This window comes from Vicugna pacos, chromosome 4 (assembly GCF_048564905.1).
Source record: "Vicugna pacos chromosome 4, VicPac4, whole genome shotgun sequence".
NCBI lineage: Eukaryota > Metazoa > Chordata > Mammalia > Artiodactyla > Camelidae > Vicugna > Vicugna pacos.
Window position 1 is genome coordinate 67,856,060 of NC_132990.1, and position 20,153 is coordinate 67,876,212.

At 36.5% G+C, this 20,153-nt stretch overlaps 1 protein-coding gene and 1 long non-coding RNA gene across 8 annotated transcripts in view; one reads left to right on the top strand and one right to left on the bottom strand.

Annotated features, from left to right (window-relative positions):
- LOC140696154 (uncharacterized) overlaps window positions 1-20,153 on the top strand; it is a 99,267-nt gene that overhangs the window by 30,098 nt on the left and 49,016 nt on the right. The window lies entirely within an intron of this gene.
- The window catches only part of LOC102538596 (N-acetyllactosaminide alpha-1,3-galactosyltransferase-like 1), a 42,985-nt gene that overhangs the window by 6,460 nt on the left and 16,372 nt on the right, over window positions 1-20,153 (bottom strand). For 3 of the 7 annotated variants that reach the window (XM_072960039.1, XM_072960038.1, XM_072960040.1), the window contains 6 exons: window positions 16,803-17,079; window positions 13,302-13,378; window positions 12,246-12,281; window positions 8,899-8,946; window positions 3,826-3,963; window positions 2,459-3,387 (listed from right to left, as the gene is read on the bottom strand). In XM_072960039.1, the coding sequence (XP_072816140.1) occupies window positions 2,721-3,387; window positions 3,826-3,963; window positions 8,899-8,946; window positions 12,246-12,281; window positions 13,302-13,378; window positions 16,803-17,079 (1,243 nt within the window). In that variant the 3' untranslated portion in view covers window positions 2,459-2,720. Of the gene's footprint in view, window positions 1-2,458; window positions 3,388-3,825; window positions 3,964-8,898; window positions 8,947-12,245; window positions 12,282-13,301; window positions 13,379-14,898; window positions 14,999-16,802; window positions 17,080-20,153 lie in introns of those variants that run through there. The other 4 variants (XR_012072248.1, XR_012072247.1, XM_072960041.1 and 1 more) reach the window with 3 other exon arrangements.

Consider the following 20,153-nt stretch of genomic DNA (forward strand, 5'->3'; position numbering starts at 1 on the left):
TTGAAGCATTTTTTATGATGGCTGCTCTAAAATCTTTGTCAGATAATTCCAGCATGTGATTTATCTGTATATTGGCATCACTCGATTGCCTTTGCTGATTCAAGTTGTGACTTTTCTGGTTCTTGGTATGATGAGTGACTTTTTTATTGTATCCTGGACATTTTGAAAAGCAAGTTATGAGACCTTGGATCCTATTTAAGTCTCGTGTTTCATCAGGGAGTCACCCTGTTTATGTTTAATGTGTAGTCCCTAGCTTACTTTTTTCGACTGTGGTTCCAATGACAGTATGGTTTTCGGAGCCTATGCAGTGTTTTTCTGGTCCATTTCGTTCAACTGGCACCACCAGGGCTCCTGTCTGATCCAGCTGATGCTGTCTGCAGGGGTGGAGTGCAGTTTCCCAGGCAGGTCCTGCTGGGGGAGTGTGAGAGATGCCTGGCCGTGGGGCAGTGAATGCTTCTCTGACACTCTTAATGCCACCGTCCATTGCCTGCCTTATCAATGATGGTGTTGCCTGAGGGGTGGAAGGGGCTTTCCTGGGCTCTCCAGTGCTGCTAGGTGTTATGTGGATGATGCTGAGCCTATGGGCTAGAGAGTGTTTCCTAGGGCCTTCTCCCTAGGTCACCTGGTACCACCGGGCTTCTTACTGGATCTGTGCCAGTGCTGCTGAGGGAGGGAAGCAACCACCTGGGCCTCCTTCTGCCTCTGGTGATAGTGCTGGGGGTCATTCTTTGTCACTGAATTGAGGCCAGGAGATGCTTTATGTGGGTCTCCCTCTGTTACTGCTGAGTGGAAGGCCAGGAGACACTGGGCCTGCTGGTGCTTCTGAGTGGAATTAGCTGCCTACTCTTGCAGATGTTGCTGGTATAGGCTGAGCAGGCCAGCCACGTATGGAGTGAAGATGGGATTCCCCCCGGGTCTGTGCTCTGCTGCTTCTTCCCTGGGCCTTCAACAGAGAGAGCTAGCTTTTCCTAAAGCTTTTTTTTTTTTAAATCTATGCCTTTTGGTGGTTTGAGCTGTGGTCTTCTTCAATGCCCAGTCTGGGTAATATACGGGAGACAGAAAGAAATCCCAGGGAACTTGCCGACATGTTGTTCCTCAAGTCCTAAGGTCCCTAGCCAGCCTACCTTCCTCTTTCCACCTTTCAGTCTTTTTATGGTTGTAATTATTTCCAGAATTTTTAATTGTATTTAGAGGGGACTAACAGGGAAAGTGAGTCTTTGTCATCTCATCTAGGACCAGAAGTTGCAAAGAAAGTAGGCTCTTTTATCTTACAGTTTCTTCCTCAGTCCATTTCCTCACATTTTATTATTAACAGTAAGAAGAAACCTTAGAAATCTCCTTTCTACAGTACCACACTCATCAGGTACATGTTCTGTTTTCCACATAACTGGAGGAGGCAATGTTGTCGGGCTTTCTGTCACTTCATAACAAAGTTCCCGCTTCCCACAGTTTCCAGAATATGTGCCTCACTTTCTTCTGAGCTCTCACTGGCAGCATTCTCAAAGTTCAGGTTTCTATTAACAGTCTGTTCAAAGCAATTTATGCTTTCTCTATTATCCACTGGAAAATCTTTCCAGCCTCCATCCTCTGCTCAGTTCCAAAACCACTCCCACAATTTTAGTATTTTTTGTGGCATCACCTCACTTTCAGGTATGATGTCTGTATTAGTTATCTATCACTGCATAACATGTTACCCCAAAACTTAATGTCTTAAAGCAGCAGACCTTTATTATCTCTCTGTTTCTGTGGTTCAGGAATCTGGGCATGGCTTAGCTGCAAGGCTACAATCAAGGTGTTGGCTAGAGATAAGTTCTCATGTGAAGACTTGACTGGGGAAAGATCTGCTTCCAAGTTCACTGACATGATTGTTGGCAAAATTTAGTTCCTTGAGTGTTGTTGGACTGAGGGCCTCTCCAGCATTTCAATTTGCTTCATCAAAAACAGCAAGAGACTCTGCTAGTAAGGTGGAATGCACAATGTTATGTAACCTAGTCATGAAAGTGACATCTCATCACTTTTGTCATAGTCTACAGGTTGGAAGCAAGTCACTACATTCAACTCACACTGCAGATGGGCTTTGGGGGCGGGGGACATGAATAACAGGATAGGGGATCACTAGGGACCATCATAAGGTCTGCCTGCCACAGTCATCATGAGTATTCCTCATAATTTTAGTGTTGTAATAGTCAATAATCTTTATCTTTCATAGAATACTTACTAAGCCTCAGTTTTTCTCCTGTGAAAGGGGATTAAAATAATAACTTCTTTTGACTTTAGGACCTCCAGTTCTTGTAACTATGCATAATGCCTCACTAATTTATGGAAACATAGTGGATATTACTACATAAAGATTCTTATGGAGATAATTACTCCCTTTCCTGAACTACCATGCCATTTATGCCTCCAAAAGTATTTCTACATTATTTATTATATAAATATATAATAACATTACTATGTATTAACATTAAATTAACACCATTTATTCTTTTTTAAATTTGCATTCTTTTTTTTGAAATATAGTCAGTTTATAATGAACACCATTTATTCTTGATCCAGCATAGGTAGATTTGGATGGTTAAAAATTTCAAGGAGAAAAAACAATTTATTTGAGAAGATTGCACATTTTTTGTAAGTTTCTAAAATGCTGAAAATTTTAATGTTTTATATTTGAGGAGTTATTGTAATTAGTGTATTAATCCACAAATCTAATGGTATAACCATCAAACCCCTTTTGACTGCCATGCTATCTTAACACATTTAATTTGTGGAGGAATTCTAAAACTTGGATCCCAATTGTATTCTGGTGATAACAACTTAGTGGGTTTCTTAATAAAAAAATATTTGTTTAGGTGACGTTCATATGTGCTACTAAGTCCATTTTTGGTGTCTTGAATAGCTCCTTTCTGATATTCCGTAATGAGGTCTAAAACCTCCTGGACTGTGCCACCAAAAATTGCACTATGGTAATAGAAATCTCCTTCTTCAAAAGGGATGAAAGCTGCTGATTTAGATCTTCTCTCATAAGGGAAATTTTTAACATTTTTAAAATACCACCATGCACTAAGTTGAGCTACAGATTTTCCCAGGGTTTCCACTCCAAAGTCATCTTTGAAGATCTGGTTTGCAGTCATAATGAAGAGAAAGTTGACTTCATGCTGGATGTGTGTTATGATGTAGTCATGTAAATTCTTCATGTATATGAAATTAAGGTCTTCCCACATACTATCTCTGAATATCAAAAATACTTTAAATGTTCGAAGGGGACCTAACACTATGGGAGGGACTCTGGAGAAGCTATCCACCAAGATGTAAAAGATAACATTGTAGCCAATCATAAAGTGCTTATTAGCGGATTGGATGAACTGTTGCAGGTCTTGATATGAAAACCTGTGAAACATAAAAAAAAAACCCAGAATAGACTTATTTTATTAAAAATCAACAAGCGATTACCTGTCATTTAAATGTGCTAACACATGTGTCATTGTTGCTAAAGAAATACCCAATAAGTAAAGGTAGAGCAGTTGGGTTTAGAACTTACCCGTCTTGGTTAGTGAAAGAGAATGCACTGACCTTGAGGGCCTGAGAAGAGCCACAAAGTTTGTTGTAAAGAGAAGAAAAAAGCTAACTGGATATTAATGGAAAGATTCCCAAGTAGTGTTAAGGACTCAGCAACGACTAGAGAAAATAACCACTAAAAATAATGATACAGGGCAGCCAGAAATAATAATTAGAGTTAATTATGAATAGCTCTTTGAATGTAGATAGTCCATGGGTGCTAATCCACGTTTTCCAAAACAAAAAAGAATGACTCTTAGTAGCACCTACTTTCCAGAAGCGTCTACAGCCAAGCCTATGGTAATGTTCAGCCTTTTGTAATATTTTTCCAGGACTTGTCTGTCGTAAGTTCCTTGCCATATTACTGGAGCAAGCCAGCCAGTTGTTGTTATTACATCAGGACGTTTTCTGTTGAACAAAAAAGAAACAAATTAAGCAGGTACCACTTTATCATGACAGGAAAAGTTGTTGTCCAAGTGATAGTAGCTACTGATTATCAAGTACTTACTATGTGTCAGGCACAGTGATTAAGTGCTTTACATTACTCATTTATTCCTTGCAGTGTCCTATAAGTACTGTTACTATCCCTTTTTTTCATACCAGGAAATTTAGGCACAGATTGGTTGAGTAAATTGCTTAGTGTCACATAGCGAATGGTTAAGTCAGGGTTCAAGATCAGCCAGTTGGAGGGAGAGGGTATAGCTCAAGTGGTAGAGCTCATGCTTGGCATGCACGAGGTCCTGGGTTAAATCCCCAGTACCTCCTCCAAATATAAATAAATAAATAAACCCAATTACCTCCCCCTCATAAAAAACAAAATAAAACAGAAAAAAATCAGCCAGTTGAGCTTCAGAATCTCTGCTCTAGTCTTTACACCATACTGCCTTTTGAGCCCAGGGGTTTTTCCTTTGAGCTCTGACTGCAGCTTAAACTGAAGCAGCCCAGTGTCTGAACATTTCTCTGATTATTGCCTAAAGCAGAGAGCACCAGGGTTTCCTTGTATATCTTCCTTTCTTCCCCATGCTTCTCCTTTTCCTCTTCCTCCCTTCTCTTTTCCTAGAAGGTCCAGAGTATCCTCTTTTCACCTTTTCCTTAATGCTTAAAGGCCCCTGCACTGCAATCTGGAAGAAACTGTGATTAAAGAGTAATTATCTAAATACAAGGAACTCTTATAAATTGCTGAGAAAAATTAATAATTCAACAGAAAAATACAAAACTCACAATATGTAGTTTAGCCATTTCCTTACGAATAGGTATTCATTTTATTTCTGGGATTTTTCTCACTATGAAAAATAATACAATAAACTTTCTCAATCTTATGTCTTTGTGTATTGTTGCTGTTATTTTTACTGCCTGGTCCTAGGCGTAGGATTGCTGTGTATGTATATTCATATTTAATAGTTGTTACCCAATTATTTTTAAAAGGCTGTGATACTTTACATTTCCACCAGCATTTCCCCTGCACTATTAGACTATAGATTTAAAAAATTTTCAATTTTATGGGCATAAAGAATAGCTCATTATTACATTATTTTACATTTCTCTGATTTCTAGTGAATTTGAGCATCTTTTCATATGCTTATTGGCTATCTTGATTTATCCTTCTGTGAGTTTCATATTTTTCTATTGTTAATTTTTCTCAGCAATTTGTAAGAGTTCCTTGTATTTAGATAAAATTACTCTATAATCTATGTCACAAATAATTTTTCCCAGATGATTTTCTTGTCTATTAATTTTTTGTTTTGAAACCAACTAATGCTTACAAATTTTATATAGTGAAATATATCTTTTAAAATAGCTACTAGGTTTCCAACATTAAGCTCTCCTTCTTCCCTAGATTTTACATGTTGTCTTATTGATTTTCTAACAAGATTTTTTATCACTTTATTTTTTACATTTAAATCTTTAATCTATCAGGAATATGGCATAGGATGGAGAATCCAATTTTTGTCCCCATTTTGATTGCCAGTAGTGCCAGCATAATTTATGAAATCATCTATCCTTTCCTCACTGATTTAAAATACCATCTTTGTGATATATCAACTTTCATATATACTGTGATCTAATTCTGGATTTACTGTTCTGATCTATTCCGTACTGATTTGACCGCAGTGGTGTTACAATATGTTCTGATATTTGTTAAGAAAAAATTCTCTTAAGTTTTTTATTTTTCACACTTCTCTTGGCTGTTGTGAGACATTTATTCTTTCATATTTACTTTAAGCTATAATTTTTTTCTATTGAACAACTACTCCAAATGAGCTTTTCTCCTGATATCTCAATATTGAAGACATCACTTTATTTTATGTTATCAGCCAATTTGATGCTTAACAGTAAAGCACAAACCTTCCAATTAAAGAAAGCTGTCTACTATTATGTATGGTATTTTATGTTATGAAAGTGCTATTGTTTCAATTAATCAAGATTTTTCATGTATTTATTTATTCTACAAATATTGAGCCTCAACTATGTCTAGGATTTTTTTCTAGTCACATTCTATTGGGAGAGGCAGAGAATGAATAAATGAGCAAATAAATAGTATGCCAGATGTTGCTAAGTGCAATGGAGAAAAATAAAACTGGTTGAGGGAGAAAGGAAATGGGAGATGCCACTTTATATGGGCTGTTGGAGAAGGCTTCACTGATAAAATAACTTTGAGTGTCATAGAAGTGAAAGAATGAGCCATCTGACTATATAGAGGATGCATGGTTCATGCAGGAAGAACAGAAGGTGCAAAGGTCCTGAGGTCAGAGCATGCTTGGTATAGCTGAGGAATATTCAGGACACCAGTATGATTCAAGTGGAGTGAGGGAAAGAAATGTTGAAGATATTAAGCAGCTATTTTATCTATAATTTTTTTTCATCTTTTAAACTGTTTGAACTCTTTAGAAAGGCATCTTAAAAGAGCATTTGTTCTTTTTATTAACATTTTTTATTGATTTATAATCATTTTACAATGTTGTGTCAAATTCCAGTGTTCAGCACAATTTTTCAGTCATTCATGGTCAGTCATTCATGGACATATACACATTCATTGTCACATTTTTTTCTCTGTGATTTATCATAACATTTTGTGTTTATTTCCCTGTGCTATACAGTGTAATCTTGTTTATCTATTCTACAATTTTGAAATCCCAGTCTATCCCTTCCCACCCTCTACCCCCCTGGTAACCACAAGTCTGTATTCTCTGTCTGTGAGTCTATTTCTGTCCTGTATTTATGCTTTGTTTTTATTTGTTTGTTTGTTTTTGTTTTTGTTTTTTAGATTCCACATATGAGCGATCTCATATGGTATTTTTCTTTCTCTTTCTGGCTTACTCCACTTAGAATGACATTCTCCAGGAGCATCCATGTTGCTGCAAATGGCATTATGTTGTCGGTTTTTATGGCTGAGTAGTATTCCATTGTATAAATATACCACATCTTCTTTATCCAGTCACCTGTTGATGGACATTTAGGCTGTTTCCATGTTTTGGCTATTGTAAATAGTGCTGCTATGAACATTGGGGTGCAGGTGTCATCCTGAAGTAGATTTCCTTCTGGATACAAGCCCAGGAGTGGGATTCCTGGGTCATATGGTAAGTCTATTCCTAGTCTTTTGAGGAATCTCCACACTGTTTTCCATAGTGGCTGCACCAAACTGCATTCCCACCAGCAGTGTAGGAGGGTTCCCCTTTCTCCACAGCCTCTCCAGCATTTGTCATTTGTGGATTTTTGAATGACGGCCATTCTGACTGGTGTGAGGTGATACCTCATTGTAGTTTTGATTTGCATTTCTCTGATAATTAGTGATATTGAGCATTTTTTCATGTGCTTTTTGATCATTTGTATGTCTTCCTTAGAGAATTGCTTGTTTAGGTCTTCTGCCCATTTTTGGATTGGGTTGTTTATTTTTTTCTTATTGAGTTGTATGAGCTGCTTATATATTCTGGAGATCAAACCTTTGTCGGTTTCACTTGCAAAAATTTTCTCCCATTCCGTAGGTTTAAAGAGCATTTGTTCTTAATGCTCATAATAACAGAAACCTAGAAACAATTCAAGTTCCTTTTAACCAAGCAGTGGATGAACAAACTGTGGTATATTTCCACAGTCAATTGTTACGCAGCTATCAAAGTGAATGACAGTGATATACAGTTTTGGGCTGAATTTTAGCAATATAATATTAAGGGAAAAAAATAAGTCCCTGAAGATTCCATGCAGCATAATATCCTCTTTATAAAGTTATAAACAACTAAAATTAAAAAACAGACTTTTTCCAGAATATATAAGGAGGATATAAATTTATACTGAAAAAAAGAAAGCAAGGGGATGATGAGCCAGGTTCAGGATGGTGGTGGTTTCAGGGAGTAGGGCAGGGAGACGGAGTGAGGGTATTGGAAAAGACACAAAGCTGGATGTTTAAGTTATTGAAGTTTGTAATTTTTGTTTTCATTAAAAATAAGCAAAACAAGAAAGCACACAAATAAATAAGTGGATTTTGCGTGAGCTAATGATGAAAGTGAGTCATGAAGCAAGGATTATTTTTAAATCTAATTCTGTGCACCAGCAGTCCATTAAAAATATAAATATAAAAAAGGAATTCACATAAGATGAAATGCAAATGAATAATAACCCTAGAAGATGCTCAAATTCAATAATAATTACAGAAATACAAATTGAATTGAGATATTTTAACTAAAAGTTTTGCAAGCAATAAAATGTTTGATATTACTAGAATAAAATACAGATATATAAAACAAATGAAATACTATTAACATGTATCCCCTATAGATTAGAAAAGAAATAGCATAATTATTAAAGGGCAATTTAGCAACCTGAATCAAAATTTAAAATGTTTATATCCTCTTAAACCAATGATGCTGTGATGGGAATTTATCTTATAGATAAATCAACACAACAGTTTATAAAAATATATATACAAGGATATTCATGGAAATATTACTTACAATAGTTCCCAGTTGCAAACAGTACAAAACCAACAGAGAATTGGTTAAATAAATTACGGTATACAGCCATTATAAAGAACAAAATTCTCTTGAGTGCTAATGTAAAAATCAAGAGGAGTCATTAATGGCATTTTCAGGTCATTACTAAAGAGATTTTTGTTTCTTTCCACTAATAAAACCAGGAATGTTAAACTAGATAACAGCTTTCTCATTATGACTCTTAATTGCCGAATTCTTGATAAATAATCCCTAGGATTGTATACAAAGGCCTTGAAAATAAAAATTCCAAGTCCTGAAAATCTCCCAGGATAGCTAAAATTTGATGATGAAAAATAAAACTTCCCCATACAAATAGAGTTATTATTATCCTTTTATGAGCAGAATTTTTCGTTCTTACTTAGGATTAAACCACTTTGAGAGCTGAGGTTCTTCTGCTTCTTGATCCCTGGGTACAAAGAGAAAATTAAGAGTAATCAGCTTATTCAACAAATATATACTGCACTCCTATAAAATGACAGGCACTGTTTGGTGCTGGTTCTATAACCATGAACATTTAGATCAGCTCCTGCCCTCAGGAAGCTGATGGACTAGAAAGAAAGATAATATTAAATAGATAATTACAGCACAGAGTGATAAGGGCTAAAAGGGGAAACAGATCTCCATGGGAACATATATAAATGGAGCATCCAGTCTAAATTTAGGGTTAAGGGAAGCCGTTTGGAAAAGAAATATGTAAACTGATTCTGGAAGTGTAAACACTACATCAGGAAAGTGGTGTAGGGTGAAGGTGTTATGACCGAGGACAGGAAGGCAGGGGACAGTATGGTTCTTGAAGGGAGGAATATATTTTAAAAATTAGCAGAGCCAAAAAAATAATGCATATTCATGCAAAAATGGAGATTTGATTTATCAAACATTAGTGGCTTATTATGTAGTAAATACTTTTATGTATTGAAATAAAGAGGTTGGAGTAGGGGGTCCAGATGTTTGCCTTTGATTTCCACTTAAAGACAGGATGCACCTAAGGTTTTGTTGTCCTTTTAAGTTAATTATGTAATTAACAGAGTTATAAGGGAATTCCCTTTCATAAACTGGGGATTTTTGTAAAATAAGAATAACTTTAAGGGACTTGTGCTTCCAGAAAAATGGAATACCACTAAGTATAGCTAAAACTCCTAGATAAAAGACTCTGACAGAGAAGGCAGTTCAGGTAGGCACCTCAGAGCTCAAGGATTGACTTGGCAGTAAATTCTCTGGGTTTTCTGCCACGTACATCCCACATTAGATGCTAGAGAAGCCTGCAACCCAGAAATGCCCATGGGTGTAGACACAAAAAGAGCCCTGAGAAAAGTCTGCTCTTTATAACTAAAGGACCAGGAAAAGGGCAACCTAGCAAGACAGAAAACTTTTAGACACTACTTACTGTACTCCAGGCCCAATACCACAAAAAAACTGTGGCCCCGTATCCATCCCTCCAGCAAAGGCCAGGGGGAGAACCTAACCTTCCATCCTCGCCAGACTGTAATGAGGCTCCCCTCCCCTCGCCACTGGTATGGAGTTGGAGGCTAGTGGGAGTTAGAACCTCTCCACTGCTCAGTGACTATGGCCACCTCCCTGTGGTCAGTGTCAGTGGAGACCATGTGGGGAGCCTTAACTCTCATCCCCACTCATTAGTAACGAGGAGTCCTTCCCCTCAAGTTCCAGTGGAGACAGAGTTAAGAACCTGAAATTTCACCCCTCAACTGACAGCAGTGGGGAAGGGCTGACCCATTTCCCAGCTGGAGGACTATCAGAGGATGTCTGTGAAAATACAAGATTTAAACAAGATCCAGAATCTCATAATACCCAAAATGTCCAGGTTTCAATTAAAAAAAAATCACTTGTCATACCAAGAATCAGGAAGATCTCAACTTGAGTGAGAAAGGACAATATCCAGATGTCTTGATAACACAAATATTAGTATTATCTGACAAGGATTTTAAACCAGCCATTGTAAAAATGCTTCAATGAGTAAACACTTGAAACATGAAAAAATAGAAAGTCACAGCAAAGAAATGGAAAGTCAAAGACACAGAAAATCGAAGATAATGAAGGACCATATATAAATTTTAGAACTTAAAAATGCAATTCATGAAATAAAAACTCAATGGATAGGCTTAACAGTATAATGGCAAAGGTGAGGGAGAGATTTGGTGAACTTGAAGGTAGAATAATGGAAATCATTCAAGTTGAGCAACCAAGAGAAAGAAACTGAAAAAAAAAAAAAAGAATAGCACCTCAGAGACATGTTGGACTATAACAAAAGATCTAATATTCATATAATTGGAGTCTTAAAGGGAAAGAAAGAAGATGGGGCTGAAAGTTACTTTTAAAGTGGCCAAACACTGCCTAAAATTTGGCAAAAGACACAAACATATGGATTCAAGAAGCTGAGTGAATCCCAAATAGGATAAGCCTAAGGATAGTCAAATTCCTCAAAACTAAAGATGAAAAAGTTCTTAAAAGCAGTCAGAGAGAAATGATTGACCTAAGGGGAAAAATAATCTGAATGAAAGTGGATTTCCTATCAGAAACCAGGGACCCAAAAGGAAGTAGAATAGTATTTTTCAGGTGCTATAAGAACTGTCAATCAAAATGTCCCTCAATAAGTGAATGCTTAAACAAACTTTGGTACATCTCTTCGTGGAATACAACACAGCAGAAAAAGGAATGACCTATTGATATAAACAACAACCTGACCAAATCTCAAGGCATTATGCTGAGTGAAAAAAAGCTCCTCTCAATAGATCATATACTGTATAATTCCACTTATAAAGCATTCTCAAAGTGATGAAATTACAGAGACAAAAATAGATTAGTGGTACTAGGGGTTAGGGGGAGTCAAGGAGAGGGTGTATGTATAAATGGCAGCTCAGAGGAGATCTTTGTGGTGATGGAATAGCTTTGTATCTTGATGGCTGTGGTGGTTCCATGAATCTACACATGTGATAAAATGTCATATGATTATACACATGCATTGGCCCAACATTGATTTCCTGTTTTGTTATTGCATGACGAGTATGTAAGATGTAACACTGGGGGAAATTGGGTGAGAGTTACATGTGACTTCTTGGTACTAACTTTGTAACTTCCTGTGTGAATCTATAATATTTCAAAATCAAATATTAAAAAATAGCTTTAAAAGTGTATCCCTTTCTGACATTTCAAAGATGTTTTTAGCCAAACATACTTCATTGTGGGATTGGTCAAGACTTGTGCTTTTTCAGAATCCAAATTGTCCATGCCCAACATCATTCAAAATTGAAGTGACAAATGGAGAACTTAAAAAAAAAGTGATTTTTAAGGATTGGTATCACTAATTTCTCAGACCCTACACAATGGTCAATGACAGAAAACATGTTTGACTAAAAAGGGCTATCAAGCTAAAGAAAAATATTATCCTGGATGGGGATAAACTATAGCAAATGTCAAAAACTTGTCTGGTAAGCAGGTGAGTGTGTTAAGTGAGCAAAATTATGAGATGTACACATATACTCGTCCATACAGCTCATATATATGTATATACATGCATGTTCATAGAGTATTTCTGAACTGATACCTAAGAAATTTATCAGTGGTTGCCCCTAGAGAATTCAGTCTAGTCTTCTGTTCTTTCTGACTGTCATTACCATTAGAACCCACTTGATTTTGGCCAGTTTGCCCTCCATACAGTTTGTAAAATACTTACAGAACAAAGATTCTTACCAGCAGAGATTAATCTTCTGTAGGTACTTCTTTATTCTTTGGATACATGAAAAGAGGCATTTTAGTGTTAAATGTGAACCAACGCCTATTGCAATTAGAACAACCAAAAAATCTAGAATTCAGATCCATTCATTCACTCACCTGTTAGCCAGGTAATTACTAAACTTCTCCTATATGCAGGCGTAATGCTACTGTTCTGGAGTACATGGCTTCTAGTTCTGACATGGCATTCCAGATCTGGAATCCAGGCCTGCAGTGAGCTTATGGCCTATTATTTTCTTTTTGACTAAGATAGCACATTATTATTTTCAAAAAGATGGTATTAACAGTATTACAAGTGACCGTGAGTCCTTTCTATTAACGTACAACACCTCAGGAGGGCAAATGACATGTAGAACATGATACCAAAACAATAGGGTTAATTTTAAAAGACATTGGCTCCCACGACATAGCTGTTCAGATAGCATTCAGTAGCCTTGCATGGTGTATTTTAAAAAGATCATAAGAAGGAAGGCATAGAGGAGGGGAGAATTTGAATTTTTCTATGTGAGAATTTTAGCAGGTTAACAAATTTGTTCCCCAGTATAGCTGTGTTTCTATAGCAGGTTACTTTGAGTCTTATTCCTATTAGATAGAATTTCGCTATAATTTAAAATGTATCTAAAATAGTCCCCTAATACTCTCTATCTTCTTATCTTGCCTTATTTCTTTCTTCATAGTATTATTACATAAGATACAATGCTCCTGACATTATAGCATATATTTCTTTGCTTATTGTCCATCTTCTCCACCTAGAATTTAAAGCTTCATAAGAGTAGGCACTGTTTTCCCAGCACTCAGAACAGGGCCAAGGACCAAGAAGGTGTTCATTAAATATTTGTTGAATATTGAAAATAAAATAATTAATATATTCATGATTTGGTTTGTTCCCCAAAGGTAAAGTAATTTCTGATTAATTTAGGGAATATTTATTAATATTTTGGGGGCAAAACTCAGCATTTCAGATCAACTCTGCTGATCATTAAAGGTAATGACTCATCAGTCTTTTGTATTTACCGGAAATGATGCTTAATCACCATCAGGGATAAAGCAAATGCAATCAATAACAGCATTTTCCATTTGATATTCAATCTCTGTTAGAAAAAAAAAGAAGAAAAGAAGTTTTGGGGGGAAGTGAAAAATAACTTTCTTGCCATCTTCTAATAACGGATTAATTTATGGAAATTAGGCCACCCATCCAAGTATCTGATTCCAGGATGCTCAGCCTTAGGAAGAAGGCAGACTTGAGTCAGGGGAACCACCCATTCTGTTTGAAGTGGCTGCAGAGGTCTCCCTTAGGATGGTCCACTTAGGATGGATCCATTTGCAACATGTCTGTGACATTCTTTTTGTATTCCTTTCTCAAGGTGCACCCTGATTATGTAAAGAAAATTCAATAAAATTCTCATTCTGTTTCACTTGTGCTTCTGTGACAATAAAATGAGGTACTTAGGAAGACATCTTTATGCATTGGAATATATTCTGCCCCCAAAGTTTATTTACATATTTTTTTTCCTCACAAAGATAGTAAGACTGATAATTTATTCAAAGTCTATAGGACCAGTAGCCTAAAAATATATGAGCTCTTTCAAAGGTATATCCTTGTAAACAGTGATTAAATGTCTAAATTAAGCTCTAAAATGGAATATTTGACTTCAGCCAACGTACCGAGCTTGTGTTGAAAGTGTCAGGCAAGATTTCTGTTTACAAGTAGGCATTATCCAAGAACAGGTCCTGCTTTTGGGTTATGTGTTAAAGTACAATGGAGGTCTCTGATAATTATTTTTTGAACACTTATTTAATGAGCAAACGTTTTAGATCTGTACCTTCCAATATGGTAGCCACTAGCAACAAGTGACTAGTGAGTACTTGAAATATTGCTAGACCAAATAGTGGACTTTGAAGACTCAGTATGAAAAAAAAATATTATGAGATATCTCATTTATAGTTGTTTATATGGACTACATGTTGAAATGAAATTCTAGATATAGTGGGTTAAATGAAATATGATTAAAATGAATTTCATGTTTCTTTTTACATTTTTGTAGAGTAGCTCCTAGAATATTTAAAGTTACAAACGTGGTTTGCATTATATTTCTATCTTACAGTTCTTCTGTAGATAATACTAGACTGGGAAGGCTTTAACTGGGCACAATTTAGTTTCCCTGCAATGTGAAATGACCACCTTTTAAATTTAAGACCATTACTAATGCCCTGTGTGGTAGGATTCCATTTAGCCAGATTATTTTCTGACAATCTGCCCTCAGTGACATTATTTTTAAAGACCAGTAATATGTTTGTTGATGTGTCACCTATTTTATACTGTATATATTTTAAATTATTATTATTTTAATATTTATTGATTTATTTATTCTGGGAGCGGGAAGGTCATTAGGTTCTATTTATTTATTTATTTTTAGTTTTTTTTTTCAAATGGAGATACTGAGGATTGAACCCAGGACCTCATGCATGCTAAGCTTGCGTTCTGCCGCTTGAGCTACATCCTCCCCACCTTGTATAATATATTTTTAAAGCTCAGGTTTGGGGGTGATCCACACCTATGATTTTGCCAGATCATCCAAACCTTCATACAGTTCCTTCCTAAAAGCCTTACCTTTAGTTTTGGTAATATAAGGAAAGTCCTAAGAAGTTTCCCAAGCATTATATTTTAGGGTCTCTGTTAAAATTATCAGATATTGTATAATACTTTCCTGGTGTTTGAGTCTCCTGCTAACGGTGATGTCACCATTCTTTTGATGATGAAAACATAAGAAAGTCATAATGATACTGTCATAATGATACACTTGGTGGCAAGTTTTTCTCATGGCTACTAGATGGTAGAACTTTGTCCGAATTGAAAAACTAAAGGCCTTAAAAAATCGTTTGCTTTTAGCTTCCTTTGTTGTACTTCCTGACCTTTTTTTGACGAATGACTTTTACTTACAGAAATGTATTTTGAATGATGTGCTTGGTGTGTGTGTATATGAATGACAGAAAATGTGCAATATCTTTTTCTTCATCCCTTTTTAAGCACTGTCCAGGTAAAGCTAATTTCTTCTTATGCCTTCTTAGAATGTTTTTAAAGTACTTATTTTTCTGATTATGGAGGTAACACAATTTCGTGTTATAAAAATTTGTCAGTGCAAAAGAGCACAAAGGAGAAAAGGATAATCAAATGGAATGGCACTTCCTGACATAGTCACTCTTCATTTGAGATAGCATTCACCTTTATTTTGCCCTCCTTTAAACATAGTTTTCCTTATTGGAAAAGAAAGACACACATTCTAACCGAAAAAAGTTTATATAATGTATACTAAATCTTCTTTCACCTCAGCACACCTGGTTTTTCCATACATTGTCCCATCCCCATTGGCAGCCACTGTGTTCAGTTTCTTGCGTTTTAGTCCATAACTATTCTGTGTCCTGAATGCATATGTATATTTTTAAGTATATAGTTCCCCCTTTCACACAAATGGCAGAATGGTAAAAACACTCTTCAGTACTTTGAATATCTCACTTATCAGTATACTGTGAAGATCGTTCCAGTACATCTCCTGCATCTGACTCATTCTTTTTCTAGTGAACTGTATTTCGTTATATGACTATATAATGTTTTATTTCAGTTTTCTATTGCTAGAGATTTTGGTTGTTTATTGTCATTGCTATTCTGAGAAATGCCGCAGTGAAAATACTTAAACATGCTCTATGAGCACATGTTGAACTATGCTGCAGGATAAATTCCTAGAAATGGAATTGTTATGTCAATTTAAACCCATTTAAAATTTAAGTAAATATTGCTGAATTGTTTTCCATAGAGATCGTTCCAGTTTAATTTGTACCATCAGTGGATGAAGGTTGTGAAAACACTCACTATACTCCATCTGATGTCAATACATTCATTCTGCAACTGCTATATCCCATGTTACATAATTCAAAATAAGTGTGAGGGAAAGTATGAATAGAGTGTGTTGATGGGCTTGCCATTTTGTTAGTGAAATTTTCTTTTAGGGCTAAAATTTGTTGAGTAGTAATTTTTTAAGAACTAAGACAAAATGGTGCCTTTAAATTCAGGAACATAAAGGAAGGGGAAGGGCTATAAAGTTACACTGCCCTTCTAAAATATTCATAATTTTTAATAGCCCACGAGACTTTGACATTGTGAATCTCATGATCACTATATTTAAACCTATCCCAGCAGTATTCCGGGGACAAGAGTTTCATGGGTTTATGGAGAAAGAAATACTTGTTTAAGTGACTTTCATCATGCCACACTGCTTCAATGTTATTTTTCTTGTCATTCAGGATTCCTTTGAAGCATTCCCTGGCAATATTGAGAACCTGAATGGGAGTGCCCCCAAATACAGCAGCATGGTAATAAAAATCTCCCTCACCAATAGGTATATATGCTTCTGATAACTGTCTTCTCTCATAAGGTACCTCTGTAGGACTTGCCTTATACCAATAAGCATGTAACTGAGCTACTGACTCCCCCAGAGTCTCCAGTCCATAGTTGCTTACAAAGATTTGGTCCACATCCATGCAGAAGAGGAAGTCAACTTCATATTGGATGTGATCTACAATATGTTCACTGATGGTCTTCATGCGCATCATACTGATATCTTGCCATCTCTTTTCTCTCCTTATTTCAAAAATTTTGATTGAACGGAGAGGACTCAGCTCTAGCCAAGGCATCTTGAAGAAGTCATCTATTAGGACATAGATTATGACTTTCTGGCCTACCATAAAAAATCTATCAGCAGATGATAAAAATGTGTGCAAATAGTGGTTGGTGTATCTGTGAAGTAAATAAGAAACAATTAAGTTCATCGTATTACATTTTAGTGGAACACATACTATTTAAATTACACTGTAGTTTATCTAAAAATGCTACTAGGCAGCCAAACATTAGATTACACTTCTTGAGTTGTATTTAAGTAGTGTAAAAGAAAGTGAAATTATCTGCCTTTCTGCTCCCTTATAAGGTTGTGTGGATCACAGGAGAGGAGAGGAGAGGAGCTCCTCAGGAGAGAGAATAAAACTTGGTGAGATCAGGAAACTGCACAGAGCCCTGCGCAAAATGAGAGCCAGAGTTTTCAGGGTTATCAGAGCAATAGGGACTTGCTTTGGAGGTTGTAGGCAGGAAAGGTCATGGGCCATTGCGGAAGCAGTTATTGATGTCTGTGGCATCCGTTTTGAGTAGTTATTCATAAAAGGTCAGAGGTGGCGTGCACTGTAGCCACTGTCTGCTTTGTCTGTCTTATCTTACCTTGTGCCTTTTAAAATGGTGCTAAGATTGCTGGATTGGAAAACCAAACTTTCTCATTTCCAGTCTCTCCAGCCAGTTAAAGATTCTCAGAGTAATAAATGGCCTCAGGTAAATTCAAAAAAAGGAAAGGTAATATATGTGGCTTAGCTTCAAATGATGTTTATATAATCATTAAAAATAAGTTTGGGGGAGGATGGGTATAGCTCAGTGGTAGAATGCGTGCATAGCATGTGCGAGGTCCTGGGTTCAATCCCCAGTACCTCTGTTAAAAAAATAACAATAACAAACAAATAAATAAGCCTAATTATCCCCCCCCCAAAAAATACAAAACATTTTTAAAAGTAAAAAAAATAACAGATGGGTCAGGAGAAAACTTTCTAGTTTGGACTATCTAAAAGTATTAAGTACATTATGAAAAATACCACTTAAAATATTGTACTGAGCTGGAAACTAGCAACTCAAATCCAAAGAAGTCCAATTTATCCACATTTCTTTTATGGTTAGGGCTTTTGTATCATGTTTCAAAAATCTCTGCCTCTTCAACGAAGTGAAAATATTCTCCTCCATTTTCTTCTAGTAGCTTTATTGTTTTATCTTTCATATTCAAGTATTATCCATTTGAATTAATTTTTGTGTATGTTGTGATATAGGCTGTTTTGTGTCAGTCTCAGCCTATTGATAGTGATGCTATTGGCTAGGAATGCCTGGGGGCACTCACCTGAATCCCTACTACTTGTGGTGAGACACCCTCCCCCTCTGCCCCCAACCTCCCCCCCGCCCCCCAGGCCCCAAGAGACATTTCCCCTACCAGAGCCAATGTTGTGGCTGGACCAGCCCTTGGCATTCTTAGTATGATTGCAAGATGAACCTCAACAACAACCACCAGGGAACTTTGAGAAAACAAGCTTTTTCAGTCACAAGTCCAGGAGAGTACAAAGCATGCCTGGGGTCACACAGCAAGGTCACAGGTGGAGAGAGAAAGAGAACTTGAGAACTTGGGATTCTGCCTTTATTGGGGTCAAAGGTGGGGTGCCTAGGGTATTGTGAGTTTACTCTTTATTGGTGAATTTAAAACATAAGAGCAGAAGTTAAAGCTAAGGAGGGAAAAAGCAGGGTTATGCAAGTGGTCAGTTATGTAGGTCACCCTGGGCTTTCTGAAATGGGAATTTTATGGGTGGGGTGACCTGGCTCTTTATCTAGTTGTTCAGTTAGTAAGTGTGTCACACGGCTGGCAGTATATTTATTTGAGATGGATGTCTCAACAGTTAATCAAAAGCTTAATGTCAGGCATTTACAATTTTAAAAATGCTTATTTCAGGCACTCAACACAACAAACATTTTTTTTTTAATTTTTAGAAAACTTTTTATTTTGGAATGATATTAAGTTTACAGAAAACTTGCAAATAAATTATCGAGCTCCCATATACACTCTATCTTTCCCTAACTATATAACCATAGTACATTTGTCAAAACTAGGAAATTATCAGTGGTAAAATACAGTTAACCAAATCGTAGATTTTACGTACATTTCACCAGTTTTTCCCCTAATGGCCTTTTTAGTTTCCAGGATCCAATCCAAGATACACACTGCATTTAGTCACTATGTCTCTTTAGTCTCTTCCACTCTGTCAATTTCTCTCCTTGTTGGTCATAACCCTGACCATGTATTTTGTAGAATGGCCCTCAACTTGGGTTTGTCTGATTTTTTTCTTAGGTAAAGTTAATTTTTAAAACAGTCAGACTTATCGACCTTTTCCTTTATGATTAATATTTTCCATGTCTTGATTAAGAAATCTTTTCCTATCCTGAGTTCATGAAGATATACTACAGTTTTTCCTTTAACTTTTAGTCTTAAAACTGCCTGGGAATTGATGTTTGTATAGGCTTGTACATGATATGCTATAGAGGTACAATTTCAATTTCCCATGTTGACATCAACTCCGGCATCATTTATAGAAGTCTTTCCTTGTAGCTCGACAATGTCATTGTCAATAAATAGAAAGTCTTTAACATTTGCATGGAGCTTTCTGTTTTATTATATTGGCTTACTTGTTCATCCCTGTAGCAGGTATTCATGTCGCAATGTCCCATATAGATACTTTTAGCGTATCCTCCTGTTTTCAGTCCTACCTAACTCCTAATTTCAGAGGGACTCAATGCCTTGGAGGTTCTTTAACACAGAGAGGGGGTTTTAGGGTGAAGTTAATGAGGCTTTGATTTCAGTGCCCCTTCACCTACATAGGACCCTTCTAAGACTCAGTGTGTTCTACTGAGGGGAGGTGGCAAGGATGCAGAAACCCCACCTATGCCCTGAAGGTAGGAACACTGCCCCCAGCATGGGGTCAGTCTCTATGCCCTGGTCCACATCATGGGGCAGCAACTCAGAGGGATCAGAATGGGTCTAGGGACAGGGTACACAGGACATTTCTTCTGTAAGGGTTCCTCCCTCTCCTTCCTTTCTATTTTCTTCTTTTTAAATAAAAATTAATATCAGTATTTGGCAAGTTACTCTAAAGTTGATAAACTATGTAATTTTAAAGGGTGATATGTACATTGCTCAACTTAATACTGTTTTGTACTTTCTTTGTATGATTTTGATATGA